The sequence below is a fragment of the Hippopotamus amphibius genome, chromosome 7, assembly GCF_030028045.1.
Source record: "Hippopotamus amphibius kiboko isolate mHipAmp2 chromosome 7, mHipAmp2.hap2, whole genome shotgun sequence".
Taxonomy (NCBI): Eukaryota; Metazoa; Chordata; class Mammalia; order Artiodactyla; family Hippopotamidae; genus Hippopotamus; species Hippopotamus amphibius.
In genome coordinates this window covers 74,986,172-75,001,080 of record NC_080192.1, presented here as the reverse complement: position 1 = coordinate 75,001,080, position 14,909 = coordinate 74,986,172, and the positions used below count along the sequence as shown (strand labels likewise).

General features: G+C 44.7%; 1 protein-coding gene across 2 annotated transcripts in view; it reads right to left on the bottom strand.

The window, feature by feature from the left end:
- NCAPH (non-SMC condensin I complex subunit H) overlaps positions 1–14,909 on the bottom strand; it is a 38,622-nt gene that overhangs the window by 17,390 nt on the left and 6,323 nt on the right. Inside the window, exons 2-8 of one of the 2 annotated variants that reach the window (XM_057743706.1) lie at positions 13,880–14,123; positions 13,630–13,720; positions 12,842–12,934; positions 12,374–12,512; positions 11,456–11,580; positions 1,251–1,440; positions 36–127 (exon numbers count right to left, since the gene is read on the bottom strand). In XM_057743706.1, coding sequence (XP_057599689.1) covers positions 36–127; positions 1,251–1,440; positions 11,456–11,580; positions 12,374–12,512; positions 12,842–12,934; positions 13,630–13,720; positions 13,880–14,123 — 974 coding nt within the window. Of the gene's footprint in view, positions 1–35; positions 128–1,250; positions 1,441–11,455; positions 11,581–12,373; positions 12,513–12,841; positions 12,935–13,629; positions 13,721–13,879; positions 14,124–14,909 lie in introns of those variants that run through there. The other variant, XM_057743707.1, reaches the window with a different exon arrangement.

The following is a 14,909-nucleotide window of genomic DNA, read 5'->3' as shown; positions in this document are numbered from 1 at the left end:
GCCTGGAGCCCTCAGAAGTCCAGAAATTGACCAACCTCATTATGTGTTTCACTGTCCCATTTAGTGAACTGGAACCCGGCCAGGGAAGGGCAGATCTGGCGATCTTCCACACACTGCTGCAGGGGTGCTGGGAGGACAGGAAGAGCACAAAGAAGGTTCAGAGCAGGAAGGAGACACGCCTCAGCCCCTCAAGACAACCAGAGCAGCACCACGGAGAGAGAAGCACGGCACCTCCTGTTCTCAGGCAGAGGCTGGCTGGCAGCCGATCTGTGTCGCAGACCACTCTCCCGGGAGAGGGCGTGCGCTCAGGCACACAGCCGCGCTAGAGGCAGGCTCCACACTGGCATTCCAGGAATCAGGAAAACACTAGAGCAGAAACCCAAAGCACAGACTTTGACTCTGAAATGGACTCTGTGCTCTATGCTGGAGTTGGGAAATCAAAAACCCATCCTTAAGCGTTCTAAGTACATAACTAATTGTGCAATGTCACTTATTTTAGTCCCAAACTAAACTAGGGACAGATCACCTACCTCAGTTGAGTGCATACACCGGGACAATTGTTAGTACAAAATAGTTATACTTAGCAAATTTTATACAAGAATAGACAGGAGGAGAATGGGCACCATAACATCTGCATAGCCCTGCAGAGGGGAGGATCAATTTCATGCAACACACAATAATCATTCCACACAAGTAGAGTGCCTGGCCTTCACACCACCCTGCGCCTGTCACATCCTCAAAGGATCCCCCCAGAGTGGAGTGTGGACAGGTAAAATGGGAGGGGGGTTAAAATCACTGCCAAGCCAGTATAAGGGACTGACAACAAGACAGATCCGTTCTCAGACCACCATGGAGGATTCTGAAAACAATTCACAAAGCCCTCTTCTCCTCAGGAACCCTGGATTAGTAACAAGCAAATACAAGGCCTCTGGCTCAACAAGTCTCTTAAAAAGCCCCTTTTCCAAGTCCAAAACTCTGACACTCCAGGGTGGTGGTGAGAACCAACTGCTAACAGGGCACCCGAAGGCCATGGGACAACAAGCGCTGGCTACTCCTGTTGAAGACTCCATGCTGCAGAGAGGCCCAAAACTTAAGTTTCTCCCCCAAAAAACTGCCCACTTTGTCATTCTAGAGGAACCCTCTGGGTAAATAAGCAACATAAGAGCATGATGGGCTTACTACATCCATGGTTATATAGAAATGTCTCTGATGACTGAGTTGCTGTGGTCAAAGGCTTCACGTGGACTTACCTTTCAAATCGGTCATATCCACCCAGCCTAAATCCGGCAATTCGAGAGGTTCTCCGGTGGAGAGAGTCTGGACATCGGAGGGAAAGAGCAGCTCACTTCTATAGTCGTGGCAGTGCAGTGTGGAGAGAAACACCCCTGCGGTGCTGCACTCGTCAAACGAGGCTGCCGTCTTCTGGAACATGGGATCAACCTGAGCACAAAAACAGAGGGACCCCAGAATTATGGGATGTAGCCAAAGGAAATAGAAAATCTCATTCACTGGAGCCTGCTCATTCACAGCTGGATTGAAATGTCTCTGCACATGATCAAAAAGGGGGAGGGCCTTTCTAATCGATCAAGAAAAATCCCATCCCAATACAAAAGGAAGGCTGTATGTGGTCAGATGGATAAAGGTACATTGCTCTAGAACACAGGAAATGGTGACAAGCTCATACCGTGTCAATCTGTTAGCTTACGATATACCTGGACAGTCTCTTTCTAAGCTGGTCTTTTCCAAGGTCTATCTCTAGTAGAATGCTACCACAACAAAGTCTACTGGCTTTAAAAGTGTGTGTGATAGATCTGTTCACAAAATCCCACCATTCCTCTGGACAGAAATATTTTTAAAGACTTGGAAGTGAGGTAGCAGATAGATGGGCCCCTGGGCTAGACAGCTGGTATTTGTCAAGTGGAGTAAAACTGAAGCTTTATTCTCACCCAGACACTCCAAGGACAAAGCTAGTGGCAGAAGCTGAAGTCTGCTAAAGTAAAGAGAGAAAGTGCCCACTCCTGAGGTCAGGAAAACTTCCCTGTCTGTGCATGTGCAAGAAGGCTCCTTGAGGGTCAGAAAAGGGAGCGAGCGCCACCCCATAATAAATGTGGACATGCACCCACAGGCCTCTGCAGTGGGATCCATCTTGGAAAAAGTTGCACATACATCTTGGGGAGGGTCCTGGGACTCGTCACGTGTGAAAACAGAAACAAGATAACTGGGCAAAGGTAAACAAAGACCCGGAAGGCCTGTCCTATATGAGGGATTTAAACCACCTCCTTACCATGCTCCTCCTTCAGGACGCCCGCGCTCCTCTCGGGTGTGTATCTCCGCCTAGCTCCTGACTTACTGCACTCCTCCTCGTTAGAGAGGACGCCCCTACCCTTTCTCTCTGGGAGTGTATCTCTGCCTTGCTTCTGTCTTAAATATACAAATTGCTTCGCTGTGTGCCTTCCCATACATTGCGCTGTGTCTCTAATAATAAACTTTGTACCTGTTTTTACAGTTTTTGCCTCCTTGTGCTTCTAGCCTCTAGCCCATGGTGGTCTACTGGCTAGGATTCCTGGCTTTTCAGCCAGCCTACCCAGGTTCAGTTCCTGGGCAGGGAACTAAGACCTCTCTTCAGGACTGTTCACTGCTGTCTCTCTGAGATCAGAAGAATACAACTGAGAGATCCAGGCAAAAGACAGACAGAGTCAGCAGGGCTGGGTAGCTGGGTGAGACACAGGAGAGGTTGTAAGAAGACCCCAAGGGCTGCTGGGGTCAAGGAGCAGCAGTGGCATAACCATGTGTCACCAAGCCCTGAAGAGGACAGGGCAAGGCACATGCATGTGTGGCAAGAGGAAAGAAGCCACCTGGGACTCTATGGGGGGCCATGTGACAGGAAAAGGTCAGTACCGGGTTCACAGGTCTTCCTCATGTCTCAGGATGCAGCTAATATGGAGAGAGGGGCCCTTAATTCTGAGGACAGATGTGGCTCTCTGGCTCTTTCCTGGCCCTCTTAGCCCTGAGCCTGACCTCACCAGAACTGGGAGTCTCCTCTCACTTCCCGATAAGCTAGTCCTAGAGCAGCACATACGGCACCACCACGTCCTCCCTGTCTCCTTACCCCTCACCCAGTCACACGGCCTGGTGGGTTTTCCTACCACCTACCCCTTCTTCCCACCCTCACTGCCACCAATATAACCCTCTCCTGAGTTAACCCTTGTCTCTGGTCCCTCCTATTTCTTATCCTAAAAATACCAGTGGTGTTACTCCCATTCCCTTCCTCAAATGCTCAGCAGAGCAATGGTTTCCCACCTGGACGCCCACACTCCTAGAGGTCTTATGTAGGTAGTTAATGAAATAGCATTTCAAAGAGTCAACATGGAAACTGTACACTGACCCACACTAAAACTGAAAACATTAAGATAACTTTCCTCACTTTTGTCTAGAATTAGACCATGTCAATGTGAGAACAACAGTTCTTTCATGTGAATTAGATTTGACTTACATCTTTGAGTGATTTGATAGGAAAATGAATTCTTGCTGACTGCAGTCTGGATAAGTCAACTTTTTGAAACAAGGGTCCCAGCAAGGGAGAGAAACAATAAAGAAAAGTCTTGGGGACTTCCTAGGTGGCGCAATGGTTAAGAATCCACTTGCCAAGTCCAACTCGAGGATGGAAGATGCCTTAGAGGACTGGGGCAGGGAGGGTGGGGGGGACTCGAGGGGGGGGGCGTCAAGGAAGGGAGGGAATATGGGGATATGTGTATAAAAACAGTTGATTGAACCTGGTGTACCCCCCCCCCAAAAAAAAAAAAAAAAAAAAGCAATATAGTACATGATCATATTGTGAAAATCATGAATAGCAAGTGGTATTTTGTGGTTTGGAGCAAAGTCTTGAGAGTGTATTAAACACAGGTTCAAAATTTATCTGAATAGAAGTAAAGGTGATCTGCTTTAGAAAACTAAATGATGCAGAAAGTGATTCAATCATGACAAACCCTGATGCTAGATATGCTCATTAGAAATTTAAATAAAATTGTTTAATGAAAAAAAAAAAAAAAAGAATCCACTTGCCAATGCAGGGGACACAGGTTCAATCCCTGCCCCAGAAAGATACCACGTGCCGCAGAGCTCTAGAGCCCGTGAGCCACAACTATTGAGCCCATGTGCTGCAACCACTGAAGCCCACGCACCTAGAGCCCGTGCTCCACAACAAGAGAAACCACCATAATGAGGAGCCCACGCACCACAATGAAGAGCAACCCCCGCTCGCCGCAACTAGAGAAAGTCTGTGTGCAGCAACAAAGATCCAACACAGCCAATAAAAAATAAATAATAAATAAACAAATTTATTTAAAAAAAAAAAAAAGGAAGAAAGGCCTTGGTAGACAGCAGACTACATGATAAAGTCTAGGGTCTTTTTAGCTTCCTGAGTCAATCCTCAGCTCTAGCCCCACTTGTACACTGTCTAGCTTCCTAAGGAACCAGAACTTTTTCTGCTTCATGACCTGTTTTTTTATGCCTCTGTCTAAAATCACCTTCCTGTCACCACCTGACAAATACCTACCCTCGCTTCATGGCCCAGTTCAAATCTCACCTCTTCCAGAAACTCTGACCTCCACCCACTCTGGTCTCCTGAGTATGTGCCTTGACCTTTCTTACATGTGTCTGTTTGTGCTCTCCTGGTCAGAAGCACTGGAGCATAATCAGTCTGGAATCCCCGGGGCAGCAAGAATTCTGCACACAGTAGAAAGCTGTGTCCAAAACAGATCAGCTCATACACAAACAAGGGTTCTCAGCTGGTCTAGACACACCCACTGAACATCTGCTTTCTAATCTCCCAGAGAGAATGTGAGTTCAGCAAACAGTTGAAACTTCAAATTTTAAGTTTGTGTCCAACCCCCTCCCCCCTTCTTTTTTATCTTCCATACTTTTGGTTATTATAAGTTTACCACAGATTACAGAGCAAAAAAAGCTTCCCAGGATTAGGGTTCTTGGCGTTTCTTCACGACTGTTGATTTCACTTGCACAAATAGACCACAGTCTGACAGCCGCAGGCTTGGAGGGAAGAGCACTGCTCACTCTTTTGTTTTCTCTTTAGAACAATGGGAGAGGCCAGCGCAAGCCTCCTCAGGCTCCCTAGAATTGCGTCTACCGGGGAAGAAAGAAGACGGTTGGAAAAGAGAATTTCCAACCATGCTGTTGCATCGAACATTTCAGTGTAGAACCAAAAGCTCAAGCAAGAATGATGGTGAAGTAAGTATTCAGATTACCTGGGAATGTGAAAAAGCAAGGAGCACTAGGGAAGGGAAGGTTAGGCGGGAGGGGATTTTATGGCCCCGCTTTAGGTGTGTACAACATATAACCATGGATAAAAGCAATTTGACAAATACTGACCCCCTAACACAAAACTCAAGAATATCTGTTTTTAGTTTGGCAAAGTGAGATTTGGAGCCTTTTCCCAGGCCACACAACTAAGATAGTGAAACCAGGATCTGAACTTTGCATGGTCTGCCTCCAATGCTGACCCACAGATAGAAGAAAAGAATATAAATCCCTCCCCCCAAAGTGCCTGGCCCCCTCACCTCTCCCCTGACTCTTGGGCCTCGGGGCCCCGCCCATCCGCACAGTCCTCACATCAACACGGGCTGGAGAACTGCACTGCCAGACCCCATCACCCAAAGAGAACACAGCCGGGCCCCTCACTCCTAGCCCCCACGCTCAACCTCACCACTACCATCTGCCTCAGACGATATCTTCTCAAGGGGGTGAGAACTGGTTCTTGGGCGAAGGTGAAAAAAATCTTAGAAATTACAATAATTTATGGCTGTCCAACATCAAACTTACCTGGAAAAATCATATTCCTTTGGAATTAATTTCAAGGAAGAGGGATAGGAACAAAATATCTAAAAAGGTTCGGGGTGGGGGGTGGGGTTATGACAAAAGGCTGAGAAGCGCAGCTCTAAGGAAACACGGTGTCACCCAAGGACACTGCCTCCCTACAGGTCTCCCCAGTGCGGCTGCTTTCTCTCTCGCAGCCCTCACGCTGCTACTTAGAAGCTGGATAGGTGATTTCCTTGCTCCTCATCGCAGCTTCCAGACTATCCTCCTTCCCAATTCCTACAACCCTCACCTTTGAACATTACATCAGACTCTACCACCCTCTGCCCATCTGTGTTGCAATCACCTTCTAGTCCCAGGTCACAACCCTACCCCCTTCTTAGAAGATTTTACTGTTAGCTCCTGGCTCACTATTGTTCTCCGACTTTACTGAGGTCGTAGTTTCTGATGATTTCACTATCCATGTAGACCCATCCAATACTCTGGCCTCTCAGTTCCTTGATATCCTCTCCTTCAATGGTCTTGTGCTTCATCCTAAGAACCCCAGGACTCATGGGATCCTAGCATGGCCCCCCCCCACCTCCTCTGCCTTTTGCTCCCTGGCCTGTTCTCTGAACTGAATCACTAACCAGGACTGCAGCCTCTCCATATGTTCAATTCCAAGTGCCCCTCTCTGACAACAACCTCTTGTCTTTCCAGTCTACACCTTCTTTTCTCTAACACCAAGAAGGCTGTGGTCCCACCAGGCCCTACAACCTCCTGGTCACATGGCTCTACACTGTCCTTCACACACCTTTTTCCGAGCTAAAATTCCACAAACCATGATTACAACCACCCTCTTCCACAAGCTCTCAACTTCAGTGCCCCTTTCAGCTGTGTCATATTCCCTCAGCTAAACACAATCCTTTGTTAAATCTAACTTTCTGCCTACTCCATGCTTGCACCCACACAGCCAGTCATGGTGACTGACCTCACTGTAAATCCAACTGCCACTGCCCTTGGGGAAACACTAAGTGTTGTCTGGCCATCAAATTACATTCCCCTAGTCCCTCCACTCCCTCGCCCTTCTTGATGACTCTCTGCTATTTTATTCTCTCCTCAAACCTCCACACTTTCCTCCTCTATACTCACTGTCAGTTGAAGATCTGGCTTATTTCACTGGTGGGGGCAGTGGTGACAGAAGGGGAAACACAACCAGAAGAGAATATCCAGAACTGGCCCATGTGCACGCACACAAGCCCCACCTCTCATCAGCCACTGTGCTCCTCAGCCAAGCCCCATCCCTGCCAGCTACTCTTTGCCCTTCTGACCTGCTCAAATGCCACCCTAGCATTCCTCCTCCCTTTTCTGCATCATCAATAATTCCTTCTCCACTAGACTGTTGCCACCAACAAGTAAACATGCTGTTAATTCTCCCATTTAAAACAACAACAAAAGACATTTTTCACAGAACTGGAACAAATAATTGTAAAATTTTTATGGAAACACAAAAGACTCTGAATAGCCAAAACAATCCTGAGAAAGAAGAACAGAGCTGGAGGATTCACCCCCCCAGACCTCAGATTATACTATAAAGCTACAGTAATCAAAACAGTATGGTACTGGCACAAAAACAGACACATAAAACAATGCAACAGGATAGAAAGCCCAGAAATAAACCCACTCACTTATAGTCAATTAATTTACAACAAAGGAGACGAGAATAAACAATGTGGAAAAAAGTCTCTTCAATAAGTGGTGCTGGGAAAACCGGACAGCTACATACAAAAGAATGAAGTTAGAACACTCGCTAACACCACACACAAAATGGATTAAAGACCTAAACGTAAGACTGGAAATCATGAAACTCCTCGAAGAAAACATAGCCAGAACACTCTCGAATATAAATCATAGCAGTTATTTTTTTGGATCTATCTCCTAAGGCAAAGGAAACAAAAGTTAAAATAAACAAATGAGACCTAAAGTTAAAAGCTTTTTTTGCATAGCAAAGGAAACCAATGACAAAATGAAAAGACAACCTGCTGAATGGGAGGAATAATTGGAAATGATATGACCAATAAGGGGTTAATATCCAAAATATATAAACAGCTCATACAACTCAATATAAAAAAAACCAAACAACCCAGTCAAAAAATGGGCAGAAGACATAAACAGACATTTTTCCAAAGAAGACATACAGATGGCAAACAGACACAAGAAAAGATGTTCAACATTGCTAATCATCAGAGAAATGCAAATCAAAACTAAAATGAGGGACTTCCTTGGTGGTGCAGTGGTTAAGAATCCGCCTACCAATGCAAGGGTCACGGGTTTGATTTCTGGTCCAGGAAGATCCCACATGCCGCAGAGCAACTAAGCCCATGTGCCACAACTACTGAGCCTGTGCTCTACAGCCCACAAGCCACAACTACTCAGCCCAAGCTCCTAAAGCCACTACTCTGCAACAAGGGAAGCCACCACAATGAGAAGCCTGCACACCACAATGAAGAGTAGCCCCCTGCTCGCCACAACTAGAGAAAGCCTGCACATAGCAACAAGGATGCAACGCAGCCAAAAGTAAATTTAAAAATAAAGTTCTTTAAAAAAAAAAACAACAAACTAAAATGAGGTATCACCTCATATCTGTCAAAATGGCTATTGTTAAAAAGACCACAGGGCTTCCCTGGTGGTGTAGTGGTTAACAATCTGCCTGCCAAAGCAGGGGACACTGGTGGGAGCCATGGTCTGGGAGGATCCCACATGCCACAGAGCAACTAAGCCTGTGCACCACAACTACTGAGCCCACATGCCACAACTACTGAAGCCCCTGTGCCTAGAGCCCGTGCTCCGCAACAAAAGAAACCACCACAATGAGAAGCCAGCGCACCACAAAGAGTAGCCCCTGCCCTCCACAACTAGAGAAAGCCCACGTGTAGCAGCAAAGACCCAACACAGCCAATAAATAAATAAATAAACATTTAAAAAAAAAAAGAGCAAAAAATTATTTAGAAAATAAATAAAAAATAAAAAGACCACAAATAACAAATGCTGATTAGGATGTGGAGAAAAAGAAACCCTTGTAAACAGTTGCTGGGAATGTAAATTAGTGCAGCTGCTATGGAGAACAGTATGGAGGTTCCTCAAAAAACTAAAAACAATACCATATGATCCAGCAATTCCACTCCTGGGTATATATCTGAATTAAACAAAAACACTGATTCGAAAAGATATATGCATCCTAATGTTCACTGCAGCACTATTTACAATAGCTGAGATATGGAAGCAACCTAAGTGTCCATCAACAAATGAATGGATAAAGAAGATGTTGTGTATATGTGTGTGTATACACAAACACGTGCACACAAACAAACACACACAGAATGGAATACAACTCAGCCTTAAAAAAAAAAAAAATGAGGTTTCACCATTTGCAACAACATGGCTGGACCTGGAGGTTATTATGCTTAGTGAAATAAGCCAGACAGAGAAAGACAAATACTGTAGGTTATCACTTATATGTGAAATCTAAAAAATAAAACAAAGGAATGTATATAGCAAAACAGAAATGAACTCAAAGATAGAGAGGACAAACGTGTTTACCAATGGGGAAAGGGAAGGGGCAAGATACAGGTAGGGAATTAAAAGGTACGAACTACTACGCATAAAAGAAATAAGGTACAAGAATATATTGTACAGCACAGGGAATATAGTCAATATTTTATAACTTTAAATGGAGTATAATCTATAAAAATTTTGAATTACTATGCTGTACACCTGAAACTAATATAACACTATAAATTATACCTCAAAAATAATTTTTAAAAATTAAAAAAGAATACACTGTGCAAATATTCCCAGGTCAATAAATACAACATCATCCTTAAAAAACGAAAAACAATAAAAACCCCACAAAGACTCTGGACCTTACTTTCCGCTCTATTTGCCATTCCATTACTCTGCCCCAATTTATAGCAAAACTCTTCCAAAAAACTACCTCTCTTCCAATTTGTTTCCCCCTGCCCAATTTATTACAAAAAATCTCAAACCTACAAAGAATGTCGAAATAATAATATGAATCAACAGGTAACATTTTTCATATTTGCTTTCTCCCCATCCCCCCCAACAGAATCTTCTTGAAAGCAGATACCACAAGACTTTGCCTCTCTGGCAGTTATTAAGCTATTGCCACTCAGCTCCAAACCTACTTTCTATCCTCTGCTGTGTGATGCTGGGTGGGAGACCACACTTCAGCTGTGCCAGCAGCTCCCTACTGGGCTCCACCAAAAGGGGGCACTAGAGGGAAATGGTAGGGCTGCAGGAAAGAGAAGGGACCTGCTTCTTCCTGTAGGATTCCTGTTCCTGGGAGTGTCAGCCAGCTGTGATTCACCACCCCAGCCGCAGCGCCCACCTGTGGCAGTAGCTGAATTTAACTTGTACTTTTTTCTTATACTAACAGAACCAACCTCACTGGGTGCCAATAAGAGACACCAACACCAGCCAGTATGCCCTCCTCAGAGGTCTGGGTTCTGGGCCCCCAAGCCCATCCTCCAAACTCGGGAACACCAGCATCAGCCAAGCAGCACCCCTTCCTTGGAGGTCTGAGCTGCAGCTACCCAGGGCCCCTTCTCCAAGCTCACCATGGCCTCAGGCTGCCATATGTGACACGGCTGGACATTCCCTCCTCCCTGAAACTCTCATTTCAATACCATACTCTCCTGGTTTTCCCCCACCTACTGGATGTTTCTTATTCAGCTTTCTGAACTCTTAAGATAGGAGTATCCTGGGGCCCATTCCTTTTCCACATATACTTATTCCCTTGGTGATCAATTTCAGTCTCATGACTTTAATTACTATTTACTAATGTTGTGCAGGTAAGAGAAAGAAATAATCTAGTTCATTGTTGGTGGGAGTGTAAATTGGTACAGCAATTTTTTGAGGGCAAAGGAAATTCCACGTCTCAGAATTTTCTCACAAACTTACTCCCAGAATAATGCAAATATGTACAGGAATGTTCACTGAAATTGTTTTTAATAGTAAATTAAAAAAAAATTATAGCAACATCCGTTTGCTCTAAATTAACTGCTAATTTATAAAGAGGCCTCTGGTACCATTCCTTTAAGCAGATTCCTTAGGATCTGTTAAATCAGGTAAGGTTGTTTAGAGCAAGGACTCTGGAGCCAAACCACTTTAATTTCAAATCCCAGTTTACTTACTAATTATGTCATCTTGGAAAAGTTTCCCCACAGCCCTGCACTTCAATTACCTCTCCATAAAATGTAGCAAGGATGTTGTAAGGACTGTATGGGTTAACACAGGTCATAGGCCTAGGGCAGCACAGCGTGCCCAGTAGACACACAGTAAATGTTAGCTGCCATCACCACTGCTGCATGTACTATAGGAAAAAATGTTTTAATCAATTGGTTTTCTCAGTAATTTGCCATCTCATTCTACTCAATCATTCCGAAATATTGAGGGAAAAACAGGGACCTCACCTCTTCAGTCTCCGTTGTAAAGCTAAAGGATGACAATACAGAGATACCAGTTGAATATTTTATTCTCCCGAGGCCTGCATAAGCACATACCAGCAAGTTTCCGCCACTGAGGTTCTGAATTAGTCAGAGACCACACTGAGCACACAGTTCCTCACCTCACACTTTCGATCCGCTTCAGAGACGTTGAGGTTGTTTATATTCTGCTCAATGGTTTTGTACGAGTGCTTCTTCCTTGGTTTTGGAGCCTTCTTGGTTGTTCCTGTTTCGGTTGCACTTCCCTCTACAAGAATGAGTATGACCATGCACTGCAGGGGCTGCTTTGGAGCAGGCAACTGAACTTATCAGTTCAGGTTCTTGAAAACTCTAAACAGTGATCATAACTGAAACACATGCCATCCCCTCAAAGCAGCAGGCACGTCTAATTCGCAGCTTAGGGAGAAACCAAACTACTAGATTAAGTATTTGGCTTCTGATACAAGTCAACTAACTTCCAAAGACCCCCCTCCCCAAATCAGAAGCTCCCTAGTTAGTGATGTTTACTCATCTTGTCTAAATAAAACCTAAAAGCGTTTATAAGATCTTTCTCTTTTCCAAAGAGAAACAAATCTAGAGTTTGAGCATCTTCTCAAATATAATTTTGAAAACATCCACGTCCTCAATAGAATGAAAGAACTGATTTCTTATGACTTCATTCCAGTTTGTTACTCAAATAACTACTTGCTACACCCTTTAGAAAGCCCCCTTGGGACTTCCCTGGTGGTCCAGTTGTTAAGAATCCATCCAGCAATTCAGGGGACGGCGGTTCAATCCCTGGTCGGGGAACTATGATCCCACATGCCACAGGGCAACTAATCCTACATGCCGCAATTACTGAGCATGCAAGCCACAACTAGAAAACCTGCGTGCCACAATTATAGAGCCCATACACTCTTTGGAGCCCACACACCACAACTAGAGAGCAGGTGCACACTGCAACAAAAGATCCCACGTGCTGCAACTAAGACCCAACACAGCCAAAAATAAATTAATTTTTTTAAAAAAAGCCCCGAACATCCAGATCCCAACCCATGTACCTGCTTCATGGCCCTCTGCTTCTTCCGGAGATGGCGCATCCTTGCCCAGCCCCCCAAGGACTTTGTATACATCAGCATGGACGACATCTACACGCACAGCATAGATCTTCGTGCTGGCATCCAGAGTGCCGGCAGCCACCTAGTCAAACAAGCAGAGCTGTACTCATGGGGATCATGAAAAGGAGCAGCTGCACAGGCAAAACATAGCAATCTGCATAAAATATGCACTTGCCCTTAAAAAAAAAATGACAAAGATTCCCCTGACACTGATAGGGAATAAAGAGAATATAATGGAAAGATACCTTCTCTACATTTCATCAGTTTAGGAAAGAAAGTAAAGTTGCTAATAAAATGTCTTAAACAAGGAAGGCTCTCATGTATTTGTTGAATTCAATTATTGTGCTATGCTAAGGATTAGCAATCATCAGCATTAATTCAGATGCAAGAGAAGGTGAACATCCTTCTTACTTTAAAGTTGGTCGGTTCGGCATCTTTCTGTTTAAGAATCTCTGACATAAAATCAATCAAGTGCAAGCCAAAAGCATTCTTGGTGGTGATTTTCTGAAAACAGAAAATTGCAGAAAGGTTTATTATTTATAGCCTAGACTCATGTAAATAATGCTACCCTGACATGGGAAGCTAAGCTTTTAAGCAGGAACATCCCACATCTCAACACATACCAACTCCCACAGACACCTGATGATATAGCTAAATCCATGTGTGTACTTCCTCATCCTCAATGTCTGGTGTGACAGCACACAATTCCTCAGTGTTCCTTTGTGCAAGCCCTGTTCTAAGCACTGACACAGAGGGGCTCAGTCACCCTCAGAATAACTCTGAGGCAGGGACTACTCTCATTCTCATTTTACAGAGGAGGACCCTGTAGCAAAGTGGTTGGGTGACTTGCCAAGGCCACAGAGCTTGTAAGCAACAGGATTCCAACTCAGGCTAAATCGAGGGCTCACGATTAGCCCACAACCTTACTATCTATCTACTATCTAGCTCCAGAACTACGCTATTAACCTCTAGTATGCTGCCTCTCTAGACACACTGCAGCAGGCAGTCAACTTGTCAGGGGGCACCAAAGGTCTATAAGAAACAGTAAAACCACACTGAAAACACCATCATTGAGAAGAGTCGCTAGAGAATAATAGTGCACAATCACTGATCGTGCATTCTCTACAGAATAAAGAAGACTAGATTTCCTCTCTGATCAAGCTGCAAAATCCGCACTGATTAACCCAGCAGATACTCACATTTTCAGCAGACAGTTTGATACAAGTGGAGTAATGCTCAGTAATCTGTGTGTTTGTAAACTTAGGAATCGTAGCTGAAACATCAACACTCCTGAAGGAAAAAAACAAAAACCAAAAAACTGGCAAGGATCAACGACACTGGATCTTTCCAAAATCCAGACCCAGAATCCACGAGGTATTGTGGTGATGCAAACCCATGTAACCTACATCAAGGCAGCCGCTGCAACGAGGCAGCCCAGTGCCCACTCACCTACTGGAGGGGGAGGCCAGCAAACGAGGCGAGTCTGTGCTGAACTGCAGGTCAAAGACCCTGGAGCGCCTCCGCTGCAGCCGCTCCTTCTCGTCATCATTCTGAGGAAAGTCTTCAAGGACTGGGGTGCCAGGAGTACTGAGAGGGGCCTTCTTGGGCAGTGCCATGGAGAACACCCGCCCTGAAGGTGAAGAGGTGCTGTGGTGGTGTTCACGGGTCCCTGAAGGAGGGTTCTTCATTGTGGCTGACAGCAATGTAAGAAAACACTTGCTCAGGAAACCCTCAGCAGGACATTTCCTACGTCTAATCAGGGGCTGGGGCCTGTCTCAGGGTAGTAGTTCACTGCACATTCCCCACCAAGATCTTTTCCAACTTTAATATTCTATGGCTAGAACCTCTACAGTTCAGGTTTCGGGGAGAGGGTGTGTGATGGGTTTCTGATGTTTCCTGCCAATCTGGACAAATATCCGCTATGCAGCTACGGTAAACCTAAAGCACTATATGGGATATAACACTGGGCAGGAAAGAGTCACTGCCTCTGATAAGCTCACAAACTAGCAGAACAACAGACATGTACAACCAAGATGCCAGGCAAGAGAGAGAAGATAAGATGCTGAGTTAAGAGTGAGTGATGAGCTATCATGTCAGACAGACTAGGTTCTAATCCCAACAGGGAGACAATAAACAACACAAATACGTAAAATAGAATGCTCCAAAGAATCACCCACAGATTACTTGCTAGCTGCAAAGGGAAAATGTCTTTTACAATGAAAGATCTAGCAGTCACCATGTTAACCAAACAATCACACGTAGCCTCTCTAAAAATTAGACAACTTGAAACTTATTCATTTCCTGATGGGACAAAATATGAAATTCAGGAGCATCACCAGTAAAATACTTTTGCCAAAGATGCTTAACCTAAATTTAACCAAGACTTTAAATCTAACTTGCAGTTTATAAGAAATATAAGGGCTAGAGGAGCAAGTTAAATGCTATCAGAAGAAAACATTTAGACGAATCCAGAATACAG